The sequence below is a fragment of the Solanum dulcamara genome, chromosome 3 (genome assembly GCF_947179165.1).
Source record: "Solanum dulcamara chromosome 3, daSolDulc1.2, whole genome shotgun sequence".
Taxonomy (NCBI): domain Eukaryota; kingdom Viridiplantae; phylum Streptophyta; class Magnoliopsida; order Solanales; family Solanaceae; genus Solanum; species Solanum dulcamara.
Window position 1 is genome coordinate 5490007 of NC_077239.1, and position 17455 is coordinate 5507461.

Below are 17455 nucleotides of genomic sequence, written 5' to 3' on the forward strand. Positions count from 1 at the left end.
CAGATCTAGAGTGTCTCTAAATTTAGTTAATTAAATATGAAGTTTTTTAAGTTTGTCAATAATTTGAGACAAAACTAATAATTTCCTTCAAGTTTATCGCTATTTTCTCTGCTTCTCTACCAAAAAATTGAATCAAAAATCATAAATAATGGAAATTATTATTTAATTGAAGAGACAACTAAAAGGTAGACCCACCCACCACATAGCACACAATTAGAGGAATTTCCAATGAGGAAAAAAAACTTTATGTCTGGGTAACACCCCCTACCCCCTGCCCCAACCCAAACCCCACAACCTAGAAATTTCCAGAGACTTCTAGTGACTTCCTGGCATATATCCAACGTGGCACTATTAATTAACCTGTTAATGATACTCCCCCGTCATTTTTAGTATTTTTTTTCCCACCTCAATAACATGTCTACAAGTCAATTGATAAACTTTAAAATTAAACTAAATCGATCAAAACACAACTCTAACATGGAGTTTTAAAATTGGTATGAATTAATTTATTTTAAATATTTTTTTAATTAATAACTTTTAAACACTTTAATAATAAGTGAATAAAAAAAAATTACTTAAGCACTTATATCTAAGTCAAAAAAATATAAATAAGAATTTCTAAGCCATGACGCGCTGTTCGTTGATGTGCAGTACATCTTAAATCCAACGGATAATATTGTTCCACGTCAGTTCATTCAAAAGTCTACATGACGTGGCAGGCAGTGGGGGAAGGGTCTAGGGTAGGTACTTAACCACCAAGGTTCCAGAAACTTCCATTGAATTCGCGGCTTAAGACAGAAGGGCCCCCACTATCAAACACGTGTCCTCCTGGGACCAATACTGATCCGACGTGGCACTATTTACTTACCTGTTAATGATACGCCTTTGATTTTTCACATTATTTTATTTCCCCACTACAATTTAATTCTATTTCTTTGGTAGTTTCTAGTAGTTTCTGGAACAAAAAAGTTTTTCAATAATTCTTTCTGAATTTGATTTTGTGAAATTTCGAATTTTTTCTGAAGAAATGAGAGAAAATGGTGGAAGCGAAGAGGAAGAGGAGGTGAAAATGGAGGAAGAGAATGATGAGAAGAAGAGGTATGAGGTGTTAATGTGGGGATATCTTCCCGGAGTATTGTCTCATAAGTCGCCGTTAACTTCTCCGGTGGAAGTTCAGTTGCCGGAGATTGGAGTCGAGGTTCAATCATGGAAGGATGTATGTGGAGGAGGTTGTGGTTTCGCCATGGCCATTTCAGGTTATGTACTCTTTTTTTTTTCTCGATGTTTACGGATGTATGAATTAGAAAAAGTAGATCTCTGGATTCGTTCAATTTTGTGTTCCAAGCTTTTCTATTGATATTCAGTTATTGAGATCTGTGATGATGAACTTAACGAAGTTTTTCAACTTATTGATTGTCTTTTGAGGTACTAATTGACAAGTATGGTGACTTTTGAAGCTTCTGGAGCTTGTTCTGGAGTTTATTCTGACTTTTATGAACGAATATTTTAGTTAGTTTGAATCAGATCCTAACAATTCAGACATGAATTTTCCCTCATATTAATGTAGTTGGATTAAAAGAGAGTTGATTGTGAAGATTCCGATGTCTGTGTGCCTTACTTTTATTTGATAGTCTCGCATTGGTTTAGGCTATGATGCCTCAGGCATGGGAAGATGAACAATAACTACGGAAAAGCTTGAACTAAGCGGAAGTGTAGTAATTGGCCAATTTTTTGGTAAATGGTCAACTTTTTGGTACATTCGGGCCAAAATCAAATATTTTTGCATACTATCTGAAATTTATTACATTTCTCCTTGGGGAGTCGAACCACTGCATAGGAGACTTATACATCTCTGAAGTTAGATTTCCATCCGGGTCTTGCCACAAAAAAACGATCCCCGATTAACACAACGGCTCTTAAAGATATAGTTAACATGGTCATGGGCTAATATCTCGGTGTTGTTGAAGGTGTATGAATACTGTACCTAACGTCACACATTCTCCAATTTCAAAGGGATTCAGTCAGGGGCGTATCTAGGTATATATAGGAGGGGGTGCCTGTGTCGGTTGAAAATCTGTGTATATATATATATATGTATATATATATATATTTATGTATATTTATGTATATATATATTTATGTATATTTATGTATATATTTATGTATATTTATGTATATATATATTTATGTGTATATATATATGTATATTTATAACGAAAGTATAAATATTAAACACGACACTCTTAGAAATAGTGAATATTGTAGTGCCAGTGGTTAAAACTCAAATTTACCATCGTGGAAATGCAAATTCGAGTCCTGTTGTGGAGTGTATTTTGTTAAAAAAAAAATTATCATACAAGACATCAGTAGCGAATTTATTGTAAAAACAATTGTAAAAACAATTGTGAATAAGTAGATTAGAACTTTAGACCTTTTGTAAATAAAATTTTAACTAAATCAACAAAACAAGTCTAAATTTTGTATGCATATTTGCTAATTAATATTAAGTATTATCTTACTCTACGCTGAAGTTTTTTCATAGGTTACTATTCAAAATAGCGTGACACCAGAGATTCAAAATTCTGAATTCTCCTCTGGATTCAGTGCCCAACTATCAACTCCTCCTGGAATTGTGGTAGAAAATTCATTCTTTCTTTTTGATGTTGCCCGTCCATCAATAGGTTCAAGCTAAGATTTTGCTCGTTAGCGCAATGATATAAGTCTGGCTGGAAGCACTGTTGTCAAAAGTGCGCTTAAAGTGTGCTTAAGCTCTGAAGTGAGGTTCAAAATGTGTTGAGCGCTTCGCCTCACTTAATGTGCGCTTCAGTTTTGTCATTAAGGTTCTAAGACATACTTTTGCTTGTCAATGAGCTTCTTCTGAAGAGGTGACACTAAAAAGTTAATATTCACTTTATCGTAATTCTTTTTCAATTTCTTTGTTTATATATTTGTCATTCATGCTGATAATTATTGCTCTTGCACTAAACATATATATGTGTGTGTGTTTATCTCCCTTTGCGCCTTTTTTCACTAAAGGCCATGCTTTATTTGTCCTTAAAGCCCTAACGAATCTTGGAGCTTTTTTGCGTCGTTTGCTTTTGATAACACCACCTGTGATACCGATGGGTGGTGACTAAGATAAGTGATATGCAAAAGGCAAATATGCTTTACAAGCTTCTGGGACGTCATGCATCTCCTGATTATAATGGTTGGGCTTGACTCTGCTCGCCGGTTGTGCTGTGTGAGCCTCTAGGTGCCTCCAAGAAAGTGAAGTTTTTTGGTATAATCTCCACACATCCTTCTCAGAGAAGTAGACCCATAAATCATCAATGATTACTTCAGTTTTATGTGCAATGTCCTTCACACTACATCTTCTTATTATTCTGCAAATGAAAAAGAACTAATTGCAACGTACCGAGCTAAAACCATATATGACGATCATCTCAATTGAAAGAGAGGGTGCGGTGGACATACATTTCTTCTTTTTCAGTTCCCTTTATATATTTTTATTTTCTTCGTAGCGGGAGCTTTAGTGCACCGGACTGCCCTTTTTTCCCGTTTTAAATCAAACAACCAGAGTTGGTGACCAAAGTAGCACTTTCGGCAAATTTAAAGAAAAAAATTGTTAAGGATATATTTAAGGGACTATGTTATACCTACTTCCAATTATAAGGGACCATTTTTGTCATTTTCTCGCTAGCATTGCTTCCTGCTAAGGCTAAACTACTATTATTTTTGTGACATCCATTTCTACTATCACAAGATCAAAATTGTAGTTCATATAAGCACAAACTTGACAAAGCATTGTTGCTTGTTAGAAGATATAGATGCATTTTTGTAGGATTTGATGAGAAGACACAAGCTATAAAAGCAAATTAAATGGTAGGAATTGCATCCGACGCAAAACAACTAATCCTCAGTTATGAATATCTTTCCATTTTATCAAAACTATAAATTATGTTTGAGTTACAGAGCCTTGTTTGATCTGTCAGCCTCCATTGGTCTTCATGCTGATACATTTAACATAGTACAGAGGACATTTTCTTGAGAACAAGAAATGAAAGATCCCATACTGGATCTTTCAGTCCATTCCAATCTCATCCTATTTCATACCTTCTCAATAATTTTTTCATGAAAATGACATGACCATTGATTTTTGGGTTTTAACTATGTATTTATGATAATTTGGCAACAGGGTCTGGAAAACTTATCACGTGGGGTTCTGCAGATGATCAAGGCCAAAGCTACTTGACTTCAGGAAAACATGGGGTATGTGGTATATCTCCCTTGCATGGACTTGTTTATATAGTTCTCTTTGAATTGATTTTGCTATCTTTTTTCATTACTACATTTATCAAGGAGACTCCAGAACAATTTCTGCTTCCAACTGAAGATCCAATCGTGAAAGCTGCAGCTGGTTGGGCACATTGTGTATCTGTTACTGGTAATATACTCTCACCCAGTCTTTCTGGGTTGTCAGTCACCTCTTCAGTTAATTCAAAATGTTATTTGGAAGAACCTTCTATTTTCTTTTCTTATCTCTACTCAAAATATTATGAAAGATAGCAAAGATGTGGTTATGCACTAGTTATATTTCTGTACAGAAAAGAATGATGTGTACACATGGGGATGGAAAGAATGCGTGCCTTCTTCCAAAGTTGTTGCAAATTTCGCTTCTGGAGGAAGTTTTGAAGGGGATGCTTTTCGGAAAGAATCAGCGTTAACTGACCAAGGTAATGGAAGTTCAGTTTCCAGATTGAACCAATAAAGAATTTGGCTACTTCAGCTGCATGGTTATCCCTGGGGGGTTAACTAATACTATAAGGACTAACTGCTGCAGAAAGCCCTCAGTCTCAAGGCTCCAAGTCAATTGGTGATGCAGTTGTTCCCCAAGATAATAAAAAACCTGAAGAAACTGCAAAGAGGAGAAGAACAACGATGGCTAAACAAGAACTTGAAAGCTCACCCCCCGCTGACGAATCTCTTTCTGCACCACCTTGTATTGTAGAACTGGATCCAGGGGTGAAGATAACCTCCGTTGCTGCTGGAGGGCGCCACACTTTAGCATTGTCAGGTAATTTCACTCCTCCATGCATGCTGTAGCCTGTTACTGTCATTTTAGAAGTGGAGTCGGTTGCTTTGTGGTTACGCCATATAGTTTTGTAGGTCATATGAAGTACGAAGATATGGAAGAACTATAATGTAAAGCAAGACACCTGATGCATCATATTTTTGCTGGATTTAGATGTGGGACAGGTCTGGGGTTGGGGCTATGGAGGTGAAGGACAGCTTGGTTTAGGCTCCAGGATTAAAACAGTGGCTTCTCCTCATCTTATACCATGTCTGGATACTTCTTCACATGGACCGGACCGGAGTCTTGGAAGTCCTCAAAGAAGCATTACCACAGGGAGTCAGAAACGTAATGCTTTGGGGAGCTACATAAAGAGAATTGCTTGTGGTGGACGGCATAGTGCAGTAATCACAGGTTAGCATGGCGTTAAGTTTTAGTACTTCTCTTGACCGCATAGGATCTAATCTTTCTTAAAAGGGGTATCTTTCTTTTTAACAAATTTAAGCTGCACAATGTGAGAAGGAAAGACGAATATTTTTGGAGATTTGTTCAAAGTTTTTAAGTTTGAATGACTGAGAGTTGCTCCTTTTACAAGTGAAGTTAGACTCCATCTTAAAACATTGTCTTTACTTTTTGCATTTGAAAGTTGAGAATGATATTATATTTATCTTTCTGCTCAATTGGGTCTTTGTTTCAATTGTCAGATGCTGGGGTGCTGCTTACATTTGGCTGGGGATTGTATGGGCAGGTAAAATCATCACACCTCAAATGTAATGTGTCTTGTCCTGTTACCCTCAAAATATTCTTCACATGCTATTCTCTAAAATTTCAGATTCATCACAATTAGAAATAGAGTAATGTTCCATTTCAAAGAAAAGAAATATAGAGTAATGTTGGGCCAGCTGCATCTTGCTTATAGTGTTGTAGATATATGTTTTGTTGCTGGAATAGAATATCTAGCACTAAATAGTCGTATCTTTTCAAACTAGTAGACAACTGTAATTTTGTTATATCTTGCATAAAAATTGATCTAAAGCACCAGAAATTTACACCTGCAGTTTCAACTTTGTGGTACCTGGTTCACGGTACACTGTTTTTCTTTATGTCGCTCCCTTAGTCTCATTCTGTGTATTCAGTGTGGACTAGGTAATACAAATGACGTGCTGAGGCCAACTTGTGTGTCTTCTCTATTGAACACTAGAATAGAAGCCGTGGCAGGTGGACTATGGCATTCTGTGTGCTTATGTGATCATGGGCGTGTGTATACTTTTGGGGGAAATCAGTTTGGCCAATTGGGTCTAGGCACAGGCACTGACCACACAGAGGTGCGTCCAAGATTTGCTACTTGTTTCATGTCTTTCCAGTTAACTTTTGTGTGTGGACTTGACAGTTCCAATGTCCAATTATAATATGTAGTTGAAGCTGAATTATCATTTCATCTAAGAGTTAGGTTAGTTGTACCATGAGATGTGCCATAAAGTGGGATTTGTTGAAATCCCAGTCCAGAAGTTTTCCACCACAGTTGTAGCTTTTAAATGTACCTAGATACTTGAGGGATAAGAGATCATTGTCAATTTCTGACAGACAATTAGTTAAACCATATAATTCCCTACATATTTGCAGTTTTGTGGCTGCATTTTTGTAAACCTTCTTTGTTTGAGGGACCTAGAAACTCAACAGGAGATTTCTGTTACAGACATCACCTAGGCTTGTGGATGCCTCAATACTGGAAAACGAGCATGCCAAGGTAGTGTCCTGTGGAGCTCGCCATAGCGCCATAATGACAGGTAAGTCCAGACTCCAGACTGTCAAGAAGATGAAGTGCATTTCAGTCTCTGATCCACTGTCAAGAAGATGAACTTAGTATTCACTTAGTTCATTCTCAGACCTAACTATTTCATTTGTGGTGATCTGAGGTGGAGATGTTACATGCTATTGCTTATATAACTGTGACTAACTAGTGTTTGTAACTGAAATTTCTTTGAAATTTTATGAGTAGCAAATATGCTTTCGACAATGAGTTTGAATATACCGTTTCCTACCCATGTGGGTACGTCGTATTGCCTGTTGGGCATTGTCAAATGTGTGTTAAATCGATCAGATGCCGGTAAGAGTTGGACAATAGGAAGCCACTAGCATTTCAATTTTTATACATATTCTATATGTTAGTAATCTAAAGATACTTTTTGCTTTGACTTTAGAGGACAGCAAAATTTATAGCTGGGGATGGAACAAGTATGGGCAGGTATGTAAGAATTATTACTCTTCCACATATATTACATTTGTGTTTCCATCAAACCCTTTTGCCTTTCTGTTCCAGCTTGGCCTAGGTGATACAATAGACCGTAATGATCCTTTTGAAGTACCCATCGATGATTGTACACCGAAGAATGTAGCATGTGGGTGGTGGCACACACTTTTACTTGCTGAAAGCCGTCCATGATCTCCCCAATTATTTGGAGAACTTCTCTAGTTAAGTAACCTACTGACAGCAACTCTCAGGTTTACTTTCAGGATTTTAAAGATCTTGTTAAAGCTGTGGTATTTGTTGAATATGTACAGTATGCTGATTGTAACATATATTTAACTCACCTATTCTCTTCGAGTTTGAATCTGATGTATGCCATAGTTTTATAGACTTATTTGATGTATGATAAGCTCTTTTTCCTCTTTTAGTATGGACTGGTATGTCACTTCCTGTGTTTTGCAAGTGCATGTTTAGACAGTTGTTTTATGGATAATCTTACTGGCATGTTAAAGAAAAATATGGCAGGCTGAGAAACCATGTAAAGCTTCAGCTTGGCCGGGTACCCATTTTAGATGCATATCTTGTAAGATGAAAGACTCTCTAAGTTCTGCAAAAATTGTGGCAAACTAGTTGCGTCCATTCCACATTAAGACCTCTGAGTCTCTTATAAGTTGGTAAGATTTTGAAACTTACCTCTATCAACTAGTATAGTAGGATAACATAAGGTGGTCAATATTTCCTCATGTTTCAGAAATTTTTCTAACCATTCATGACGCCTGTGCAGGGATTTTATAGTATCAATACCTTGTTTCTTTATGTAGTAAGTATGAATCCAGGTTATCCACAATAGTTTGCAAATAGCAGCTTGATTTTTGATTTTCAAATTCAAGACATCTAATTCATCAATCCTTCTAGGCAGACAAATGGTATCCCAATCTACTAAAGTCTTCTTAATGATTGTAGCCTCAACGGTCCATAAATAGCTTCTACATATGACCTCAATCATTTTAATAACTTTATTAGGCAGTAGAAATAGCTGATCCCAATAGGCTTGCACACTAAATAGGAGAGTCTTAACAAGTTGAAGTCTACCTACATAAGATAGACACTTAGCCATACAAGTAGTTATCCTGGCTGCTATCTTATCTATCAGAGGCTTACATTGCAACACAGTAAGCCTTTTTGCTTAGTTATGATCCCTTCATAGTACACTTCAACTGGTTAAGGGTTCTTCTCTACAGTCGAGGACATACTACCTCTGGTTGTGGTGGAGCTACAGGTACGAGCTCTCTATGACATTTTGGACATGTGCAGCAGGTTGAGTTTGTAACACAATTTCCTCCTTACCTATTGCGGGAGAGATTTTGTTTATCCACTGCATAGCGACTTTTTTCCCTTCTGGTTCGTGCTTCTGCTTTGCCTGATCACTCTTGGGGTGTAGCACATTCCCTTGCATAACATCCACTTCCAATCATAAACCACTCTTGAGAGAACTGTCTACAAGATGATTAGGTAATCTCTTTCTCAGTAAGAATTTACTTAGTCACATCCATGTCAACTAGAAGACGTGGGGTTCTAGTTTACGTCTTTGTACATTCATCAGCAAGTATAGGTTCACTCAGGTAACTAGTAATCTAACTCAAAGTAACAGGATCCAAGTAATTCAATGGTACCCGTAGGTTAGTAAGTACAATTCATAATGTCATGGGCAGCCCGGTGCACTAAAGCTCCCGCTATGCGCAAGGTCCGGGAAAGGGCCCGACCATAATGTCATAGTTCTCGGGAATTCCTAGTGAAAGTCAAAAGGATGGAGTCCGAAACTTTTAAGATCAATGACAACACTATTCATCGTTTTCTGGATGAACAAAAATTTTTAGGGAGTGTTACAGAAATCAGGAACAGAGAGAGCAGGATAATAGGATGTCAAACTCGGTGGATTTCAGGCTTTCATACATTCACATGGTTACATACTAATATCACACGTTCAAGGTGTTCAAACTACTATAGATGCTATTTAGTAGATACAAATTATAGAAAATAAATCCAGGTTCATTACAAAGCTCCCAATCGTCAAATCTCCGCATATAATTCAATAAACCAACTAGATGTTGCGTGAAACAGAACTTGGAACCTGCTGTAGGAGCTGCATCAGTGGCCAGAAGATATCCAGTCTATGGAAGCTTCCTGAAGCCTATAAGCAAGTCGAAAAATAATTCAGTAAGACTTATACTGGCATTTCCCTGAACTTGTTAATTAAGTTCGAACATTTACAGTACTTGAAATAATTTTGCCTTCTGCATATTATTATATCCCTAGAGTCGATAATTTTATATAAGGAATCACTGAACTCAATCACTTGCTACATTGAAGTAAATAAGTGTTTCTTATCTATTCCGAGAAAAAGAATTAACTTGTGAAATGTAAAATCTTTGAACAGACTACTACCTCAACAATGAAGTGAGCCCAGCTGCTCTCTGAACGCTTTTCCATCACACCCTTCAAAATCGTCAGCTCCAAACGGTGAATAGCATCAGAAATTTCTAAGAAACGTCCATGGTTGTCACACATCATCTGTTTGAAATTTATGTCAGCTCAAACTTTCATAATGTAGACGTCAGAAGTACTGATCTGTCAGATTCAAGTTGTGGTGCTAAAGCAGGGAATTCTTTTAAAACCCGAAAACTAGAAAGAAACTGGGACTAGTGAAGCTATATGATATACCTCTATAAGCATGTGTCCAGGGTATTCCAAATCTTTGACAATTATTGGGCATATCTGGTCCGCACTTCCCAATTCGAGAGCCCAACAGGTGCCTTGTCGATTACTAGATTTTACTTCAGGTGACTGAAGGGTATTGTCAGGGGCTACCTGCAGTACTTACGGATCAAAGCAATTAGGACCTGACGAAATGTTGGACCCACTGAAAAAGATAACAGAGGGTGTGGTTCCGCCATAACTTTTTTTAGTAAAATTAAACTCGAAAGAAAAACACTTTGCAGCCAAAAAATAAGTACTTAATAGATAAATATATGAACCAAGGAATGATTACCTCTGTCTGAGCCTGGAACCTTAGTTTATCAGCCTGATCAGTAACACTTCGCAGAAACAGCATGTGCTTTATGGTTTTATCTAGTAAACCATCAATGCTACACTGCAGGGAGAAAACGAAAAGTTATTTCAATCCTAGGTACAAGGAAAGCACCCTAATAGAACTAAGGCGAAGTTAGACTTACTTTGGCACCACTAGGGACAAGTTGCCTCAATTCCTTAAGCCGGTCCTGAATTAACTGTCTATCTCGTGGTCTGGGCTTATGACTATCACCAGACCGCCTCCTTTTCTTGTTAGTATTAGATATTTTTGACTCATTGTGACAACTCAAAGAGCTAAACACTTTTGTCTGATGCTGCCCCTCATTAAATGCACTGACAACACAATCAAATGAAGAAGCGGAACGCGTACAGTTAGTCGAAGCATATTTGTCTACCCCACCAGAAGCCGATGCAAGAGTGCTTCGTGTAACTACATCTCCAACTGAATCATTTTCTGCAGATTGATTTTGCCTTTTGCGAGAAGGGACAGGTTTTCCTGATGACATGTTTAAGGACTCCAGACCAGCCATTTTGTGGACCGAGTAATCATCAGAAAAACAGCAAGCACTGGCAACAATCGCTTCCAGAAGATTCTCTTCATTATCTTCTTTCAGATGCCATCCATTTGATTGCCCAAATGATGGCTCAATATCAAACATACAATCTGCAGTATAGATGGATTTGCTAGTAGTATTTGTGCTAAAGCCAGACAAGTTGTGAATTGTACTTCCAAAGGCTCCGTATAGTTCACATTCTGTTGGGCAGCTAAAAGAATTACTTACATTTTCGAGAATAGTATTGCTGCAATCCATTCCAAAAGATCCTGGACCTAGCATGTCTCCATCAAAGTAAAAATCTACCTCATTGGAAACACCGACTCCGCCGACATTGCAGCTAGAGTAAGAAAAGGCATCTATATCTATTGTTTGGCAAGAAGATCTACCGAAGCTGCTTTCGGTTATCCCTGATCTATTATCATCAGAATATTCATGAGCGAGTTGCTTCACTAGATTAATCATGTCCGCATGTTGCATTGTAATTTCCCTTTCATTTGCATTTTTGAGAACATTTGGCACGTGTTCAACAAATTTACCAATTTTGCTTTCATTTTCATTCTTGGGTATATTTTGCGTGTGTTGTCCAGATAACTGAAACGGATGTTGAATCTCAATGAATGAAGTCATTGGAAATGCAGCTGATAATTTGTGATCTTTCAGAATTGGTATATCAGCAGCTACATCATCTTCATTCACCTTATTTATGGTAGTTGCAGATGGTATATTCAAAGTCTCTGACAGGGTGGACTGTAGAAGAAATTCACAGCTTTCTCCACCAGGTAAAAGGTTCTCCACAATTTTGAAATAGGCATCAAATTCTTCAGCTAAATTGGTAACCATCTCCATGTTTTCAGGTACCTGATTTTGTGAAAGAAATACAGTATCGTGTGAATGACCATATAAAGATTCTGCTGCATATAAGCACATACGATGCAAGGGATAAAAAAGTAAATGAGGCATCCTGTGGTTCTATTACCCCCCCCCCCCCCCCCCCCACACACACACACAGAGTTTAGAAATCACAACTGAAATATTATTTTGAAGTTTCATATGCTGCTTAAGTTTCCATTAGATGAGGCATCAGACACAACTTTGCGAATCACATTCACAGAAACCAGATCCACTGAAGTTCAGCAATATTGGAAATATGGTGATATCAAAAATATGACATACCGCTTCCATTGATCCTAGTTGCAGAACCCCACAAGGAAGACAAGGTACCAACAATATAGTCTGAAAAAGAAAAGATATTTTATATGGTTAATTGAGGAATACTGTAAACGCAAAAGATGAATAAAACGGCCTAACTTTATGATACACAAATTCACCTTAATGCCAGTGACAAACTGAAGCATCCACTCATCTGGACACTGCAACAAATGTCAATCAATCAATCCATCAATGATGCTTCAACTCAAAAAATAAATATTTGAGAAATTAGTTATCCGTAACTTCAAAAAAACACTTTGTTCTACATTAACAGGGGGAGGTCCAAATTGGTTATCCGTGATTCTGAAAATCACTTTGTTCAACATTAAAAGGAGAGGTCCAAATTAATTATCCAACTAACATTAAATAATAAAAGTTAGATCTGCAAAGAGATCCCAAATATCTATAAAAAGAAATGGGCAACTTTGTCCGGCTAATGGGGGCAGAACAACAGCATTTCATATAGCTACATCGATTTTGGCCACATTAACAAAGTGTTCAAGTGTAACATGCGTTCATCTCAATTGGGAAAAGGACCAAATCGTTGAGCAATAAACTACACTTCCCAGAATTGAAGATGTCAAACTTAAATATACCTCAGCGATAGAACCAAAGCTGATCTCTGCGGGTGCTAGACTGTCGGAAGAAATCCAGCGTGGGATGCCCAAAGATGCCACTTCACCGACTACCCTGTTATATTTTCAACGAAAGACACATAAGGAAAACATTAAAATTGACTCTTGGCATCATACAAGAAAAGGAGCTGACTACAAAAATAGCTCTCAGCTTATCAGGATCATGGTTAAGTAAAAAGAATGACAACCATGAAATGGAGATCCAAACTTGACCATACATCTAGGAGTAAGGCAAGCAGAGTATCGAAGTGGTTGCTTAAACAACCATCAAGAATAAAGAGAAAATATTGGTTTATGATTGCAGAAATTCACAAGTATGGATTTCACTCATCCACTGTGGTGGCATATCGGATCTGAAATGTATACTAAGATTTTTTTTGTAGTTATTACCACTCTGACCTTTCCGTAAGTTGGGCTTCAAGCACCAGAAAAATATTGTACCGTCTATAAGAGAAATGGTAAACACATTTGCTTTTGAAAGAGATTATGGCTAGACCCCTCTTTCTTTTCTTCCTCCAACAAGCATGGAGCTACTTCTCTTATTTTAGATGGTGCAAACTCGATAAATCATGGAGGAATCACAAACTTAGCACCTTCTAAGGAGAAGCTAAGTTAGTCACTTTTTCTTTCCTTTTTTTGTCCTTTTATACAAGGAACTACTTTGCCTGCGTTTATCCACTTGATAATTTATTCAACACTTTCTTAATCAGTAAGATACATTCAACAATAAAATTACCTTTGGAATATACTCACTCGTCTATACCAAGAAAAGCAAGTTCCGTTACACTTTTTAATCAAGAGAATTTGTACAGAACTTTTCAATCTAAGAACAATTAGTTTTTTAACTTTGCCAATCTAAGAAGAATTAGCTGATCTAAATCAACGAATTATTAATATTATGGAGAATTTGTTGGTAGAGTGGGAAGTGGGGGGGAAACAAGGCACATGGGAATGAACAGAAAGATTGAAAAGTTGGAATAAGTCTTTTAAGTTAAGAAAGTGGAATTGGCTAAGCATTTCATTCGAACAAAACAAAAGATGAAGCTAAAGAAACCACATCTGCATGATGATGGAAACAGAAGATGCAACTTTATGGGATTATCAATTTTGCTCTTCCAGAGCAGTGGATCTTCGGATAAACTTCAGTCTTAGAGTGATACTAAGAAGAGCTAGAGGACAATATATAAGGCCTGAATCTTTTACCTCCAGCCCACAACATCTAATGACACAGCTAGCCAGCTGAAGTCAATCTTTATGAAGCTAATTAAAAAGGAAAGCCTAATTATGCTACTATCTCAATAACAAATTAGAGAAATAACAGAAGCCAGAAAGAGAGAAATCAATGATCTACCCTTTTCCTGCTATGTGATAAGTACTTGACATCTCAGCCATGGCTAAGCCAATTGGATGTGCACCCAAATATCCATTATGTGATCTTGAGCCACAGTTTGGGGATAACTCATTCAAGTTTTTGCTACAATAATTGCCAATTAGACTTCTGTAAGGTTCTTTAGCACACTGAATGTCCAGATATCCATCTTCCCATGTCAAAACCCTGCCAATGCAAGTGAGCAATAAGTCTCAACCATTTAGCGCATGTACAGATTATAAACCATCTAAGACTAAGTCCTCTAAAAAATAAGCTGATCTAGTACTACTAATGCTGCAAATGCAATACATTTTTTATTCAGTTTCATGGAAATAGAAAGGGAAAAAAGGAAAAAGGCAACACAATTGTACAACTATTAAACAAATACATAGAGTAGCCCATTTTCTTCATGGGCTGCAAAAGTAAGAGAATGAGAGGAAGCCTTTGCAAAATACAGAAAGATGGATGTAATCAAAAAGGCACGTAGCATTGTATTTTCTCCATAGGAACTACAGAAGGGTCCAAATCAAGTATGATGGCTTGCGGAAACATACACTTCACTGACCGCGTAGCATTGTATTTTCTCCATAGGAACTACAGAAGGGTCCAAATCAAGTATGATGGCTTGCGGAAACATACACTTCACTGACCATAAAAATAATTCAGATTCCTTGAAAGAATACGGCTTTTTTTATCTTTTCCTATACTTGTTTTTACTAGATAGGGAGCTGAACTGATGCACTGAAATTGGCTAAGAAACAACTTACGTAGGACACTGGTGCTGAAGCTTCCAGAACACTGCATAATTCCATGGAGATTTGAAGCAGAGACTTTCCAGGAAATGCCTTAAGGAAGCAGCACTCATTCTTCTTTATTCTAAGTAAATCAAAAGCTCCAAAATTCAGAAAATAGCAACCCAATGTACGACCAACTAACTGACTAACTTCCTCGATATGATCCTCGCCCAGCCTGAACTATAAATAAACCAGCTCTGCGTTTCATTGGGGGTTCAGTTGAAGTCAAAAGCAACATGTCCATTCTTTTGATGATCTCTCCAACTAACAGAAAGCAAATTGATGCAAAGGGCATAAAAATAGATTTAGTGCAGGAAATTAAGGAGAAAGCAAGGCTGAGAACATGTCCATCACTTTAACACCAACAGAAAAGCAAATAATGCAGTAAATGCTGATCAAAGGACAAGAAAAGCAGAGAAGAAGCCTCAATCCTATTCACAGCGACTTGGGTGCGTCCACTAAATAACCGAGAGAGTATCCAAAACTCAAAGCCAGATCCACGAGATAAACTGTAAGGAGAAAATTCACACAGTGATGAAATACTCCAGATAATTGCAAGGAAAGTTAAAATACATGAAGTCAAAAATTAACTATACAACAATAAAAAAGCATCCAGAAGAAATACAAAACTTAATAAGCTAATAAAATCCAAAATTCACGTACATCATTTACATCCCAATCTTTACACCAACACAAAAGATTCAGAAAGGCTTTTAGCTTCTTGAAGGTACTTTACTTTGAACTAACTAAAACCCAAGAATTGACTACAATAACAGATATTAAGGAAGTAATCACAATTTACCACTAAAAAAAGGCTAAGATTTTACTCAATTTAGTCAAAGAAATTATTTTTTTCTTTAAAAAATTCAACTACCAAAATTTTGACATAGCAGTTTGAATTGTGGTTTAGCTCTGCTAATCTATTACTTTGGAGACAAAAGAAAACAAATTAATTTCTTGAAATTTTCGTCCTACTGAGACCAAGTAAAAATCATGAAACCTTTTCTAAAGTTCTATCTTTCTCTCATTTTGCACCAAAATCATTGCAACTAAATGTAAATATATAATTTTTTCTAAAATTTAATTAGACTAACTTGTGAACTTAAGCTGTTAAAGAGATCGACAGCTGACTCTTTATTATTTGGCACAATTTTAAGGTAAAAAATTAATAATTGAACAAAATTCAGTATCTGTAAATACTTCATTTGAATTTCATGTGAAATATTCAGCCAATGCCTTAAAGGTGTATTTCTAGTGAAATACTGATTTCTACTCATTTCAACATTTACAAACTTTTCTTTCAAGTGAACTTTTCAGGTCCAATCACAAATTCATCCACAATGTTTTTCCAATCTAAACTTCAAATGCTAATTTTTTCAACTTCAACAAAATTATTGTGCAAATGTCTACTTCGATTCACCCAAAACAATATTATACAACTGTTGCAAGCAAATCAAAGCTTCTACCCTACCAAATCGTTAAAAAAAACAGTAATTACATAAGGGAGAGGAATGAAAGGTAATTGAAAACTTACTTGGTAAATGTTTGATGAACAGAAAGCTGCAGCTTCAAAGAAAAGAACTTTTGTAAACTTCGAATTGTTTAGCGTCCATACTTAGTAACTCGAATTGAACTCCTTATTCTTCTTCCACAACGCAATTTAAGAAAGTAAAATCAATGAAATAGTACTGTGAAGAGTTTTCAAGAGACGAAGAACGACGACGACGAACTCATTTTCCGGCAGGAATCTCACTGTTGTTTTGCAACGGCGGCTACGAGATGAGAGAGAGAGAGAGAGAGAGAGAGAGAGAGAGAGAGAGAGAGAGAGAGAGAGAGAGAGAGAGAGAGAGAGACGAAGATGATGGCTTTGCGGAAAGCGTGAAGTGACTTTTTTGGAGAATTCAGAGCATTTGTGTGTATAAATAAAGCGCCAAAAGACGGAGATCGGGATTTTATAACTTTGTAAATCTTACTTTTTATTATAAATTTTTCTTATTAAAATCGTACAATAATAATATATTTAACATAAATTTTATAAATAGAGATTTAAAAAAATATTTATTACATAATTTTATCCTAATCTTATAAAAATATAGATACTATTTCAATAGACTCTCAACTCAAATAAAGCATATTCAAATTAATTATCAAGAGAAATTACAGTATTGAAGAATAAATGATAAAAAACAAAAGAAAAAATAAACATTGGCGATAAAATAAATGATAAAAAAGGGCAGTCTGATGCACTAAAGTTTCCGCTATATGCAGGGTTCAGAGAAGGGCCCGACCACAAGGGTCTATTGTATCAGTCTTACCTTGCATTTCTGTCAGAAGCTGATTCCAAGGCTAAAACCTGTGACCTCATGGTCACATGACAACAACTTTAAAATAAATGATAATAAGTAAAAAATATAATAATAATAATAATAATAATAATAATAATAATAATAATAATAATAATAATATTGACAAATAAGATAAT

General features: G+C 36.4%; 2 protein-coding genes across 8 annotated transcripts; one reads left to right on the top strand and one right to left on the bottom strand.

Moving 5' to 3' along the window:
- Positions 1–923: 923 nt before the first annotated feature.
- On the top strand, positions 924–7743 carry LOC129882281 (ultraviolet-B receptor UVR8-like). Of its 6 annotated transcripts, XM_055956499.1 has the most exons (12): positions 924–1256; positions 4196–4269; positions 4360–4444; positions 4605–4733; positions 4841–5074; positions 5246–5485; positions 5776–5819; positions 6208–6396; positions 6768–6858; positions 7071–7178; positions 7273–7316; positions 7392–7743. In XM_055956499.1, the coding sequence occupies exons 1-12, from the start codon at positions 1028–1030 to the stop codon at positions 7512–7514; spliced, it is 1590 nt and encodes a 529-aa protein (XP_055812474.1). In that variant the 5' UTR covers positions 924–1027; the 3' UTR covers positions 7515–7743. The 6 variants fall into 6 exon arrangements, with proteins under 6 accessions (XP_055812474.1, XP_055812476.1, XP_055812477.1 ...); XM_055956501.1 differs by lacking the exon at positions 7071–7178; XM_055956502.1 differs by lacking the exon at positions 6208–6396.
- Positions 7744–9235: 1492 nt separating this feature from the next.
- LOC129882280 (transcription factor bHLH157-like) lies at positions 9236–16878 on the bottom strand. 2 transcript variants are annotated; one of them, XM_055956497.1, is made up of 11 exons: positions 16508–16876; positions 14947–15482; positions 14162–14365; positions 12772–12865; positions 12295–12336; positions 12140–12199; positions 10553–11824; positions 10369–10470; positions 10041–10187; positions 9765–9890; positions 9236–9510 (listed from the first exon to the last, which is right to left on the bottom strand). In XM_055956497.1, exons 2-11 carry the CDS (start codon positions 15042–15044, stop codon positions 9421–9423), a joined length of 2235 nt encoding a protein of 744 aa, XP_055812472.1. In that variant the 5' UTR covers positions 15045–15482; positions 16508–16876; the 3' UTR covers positions 9236–9420. The 2 variants fall into 2 exon arrangements, with proteins under 2 accessions (XP_055812472.1, XP_055812473.1); XM_055956498.1 differs by lacking the exon at positions 9236–9510 and having other exon boundaries at positions 9818–9947; positions 16508–16878.
- Positions 16879–17455: the final 577 nt, after the last annotated feature.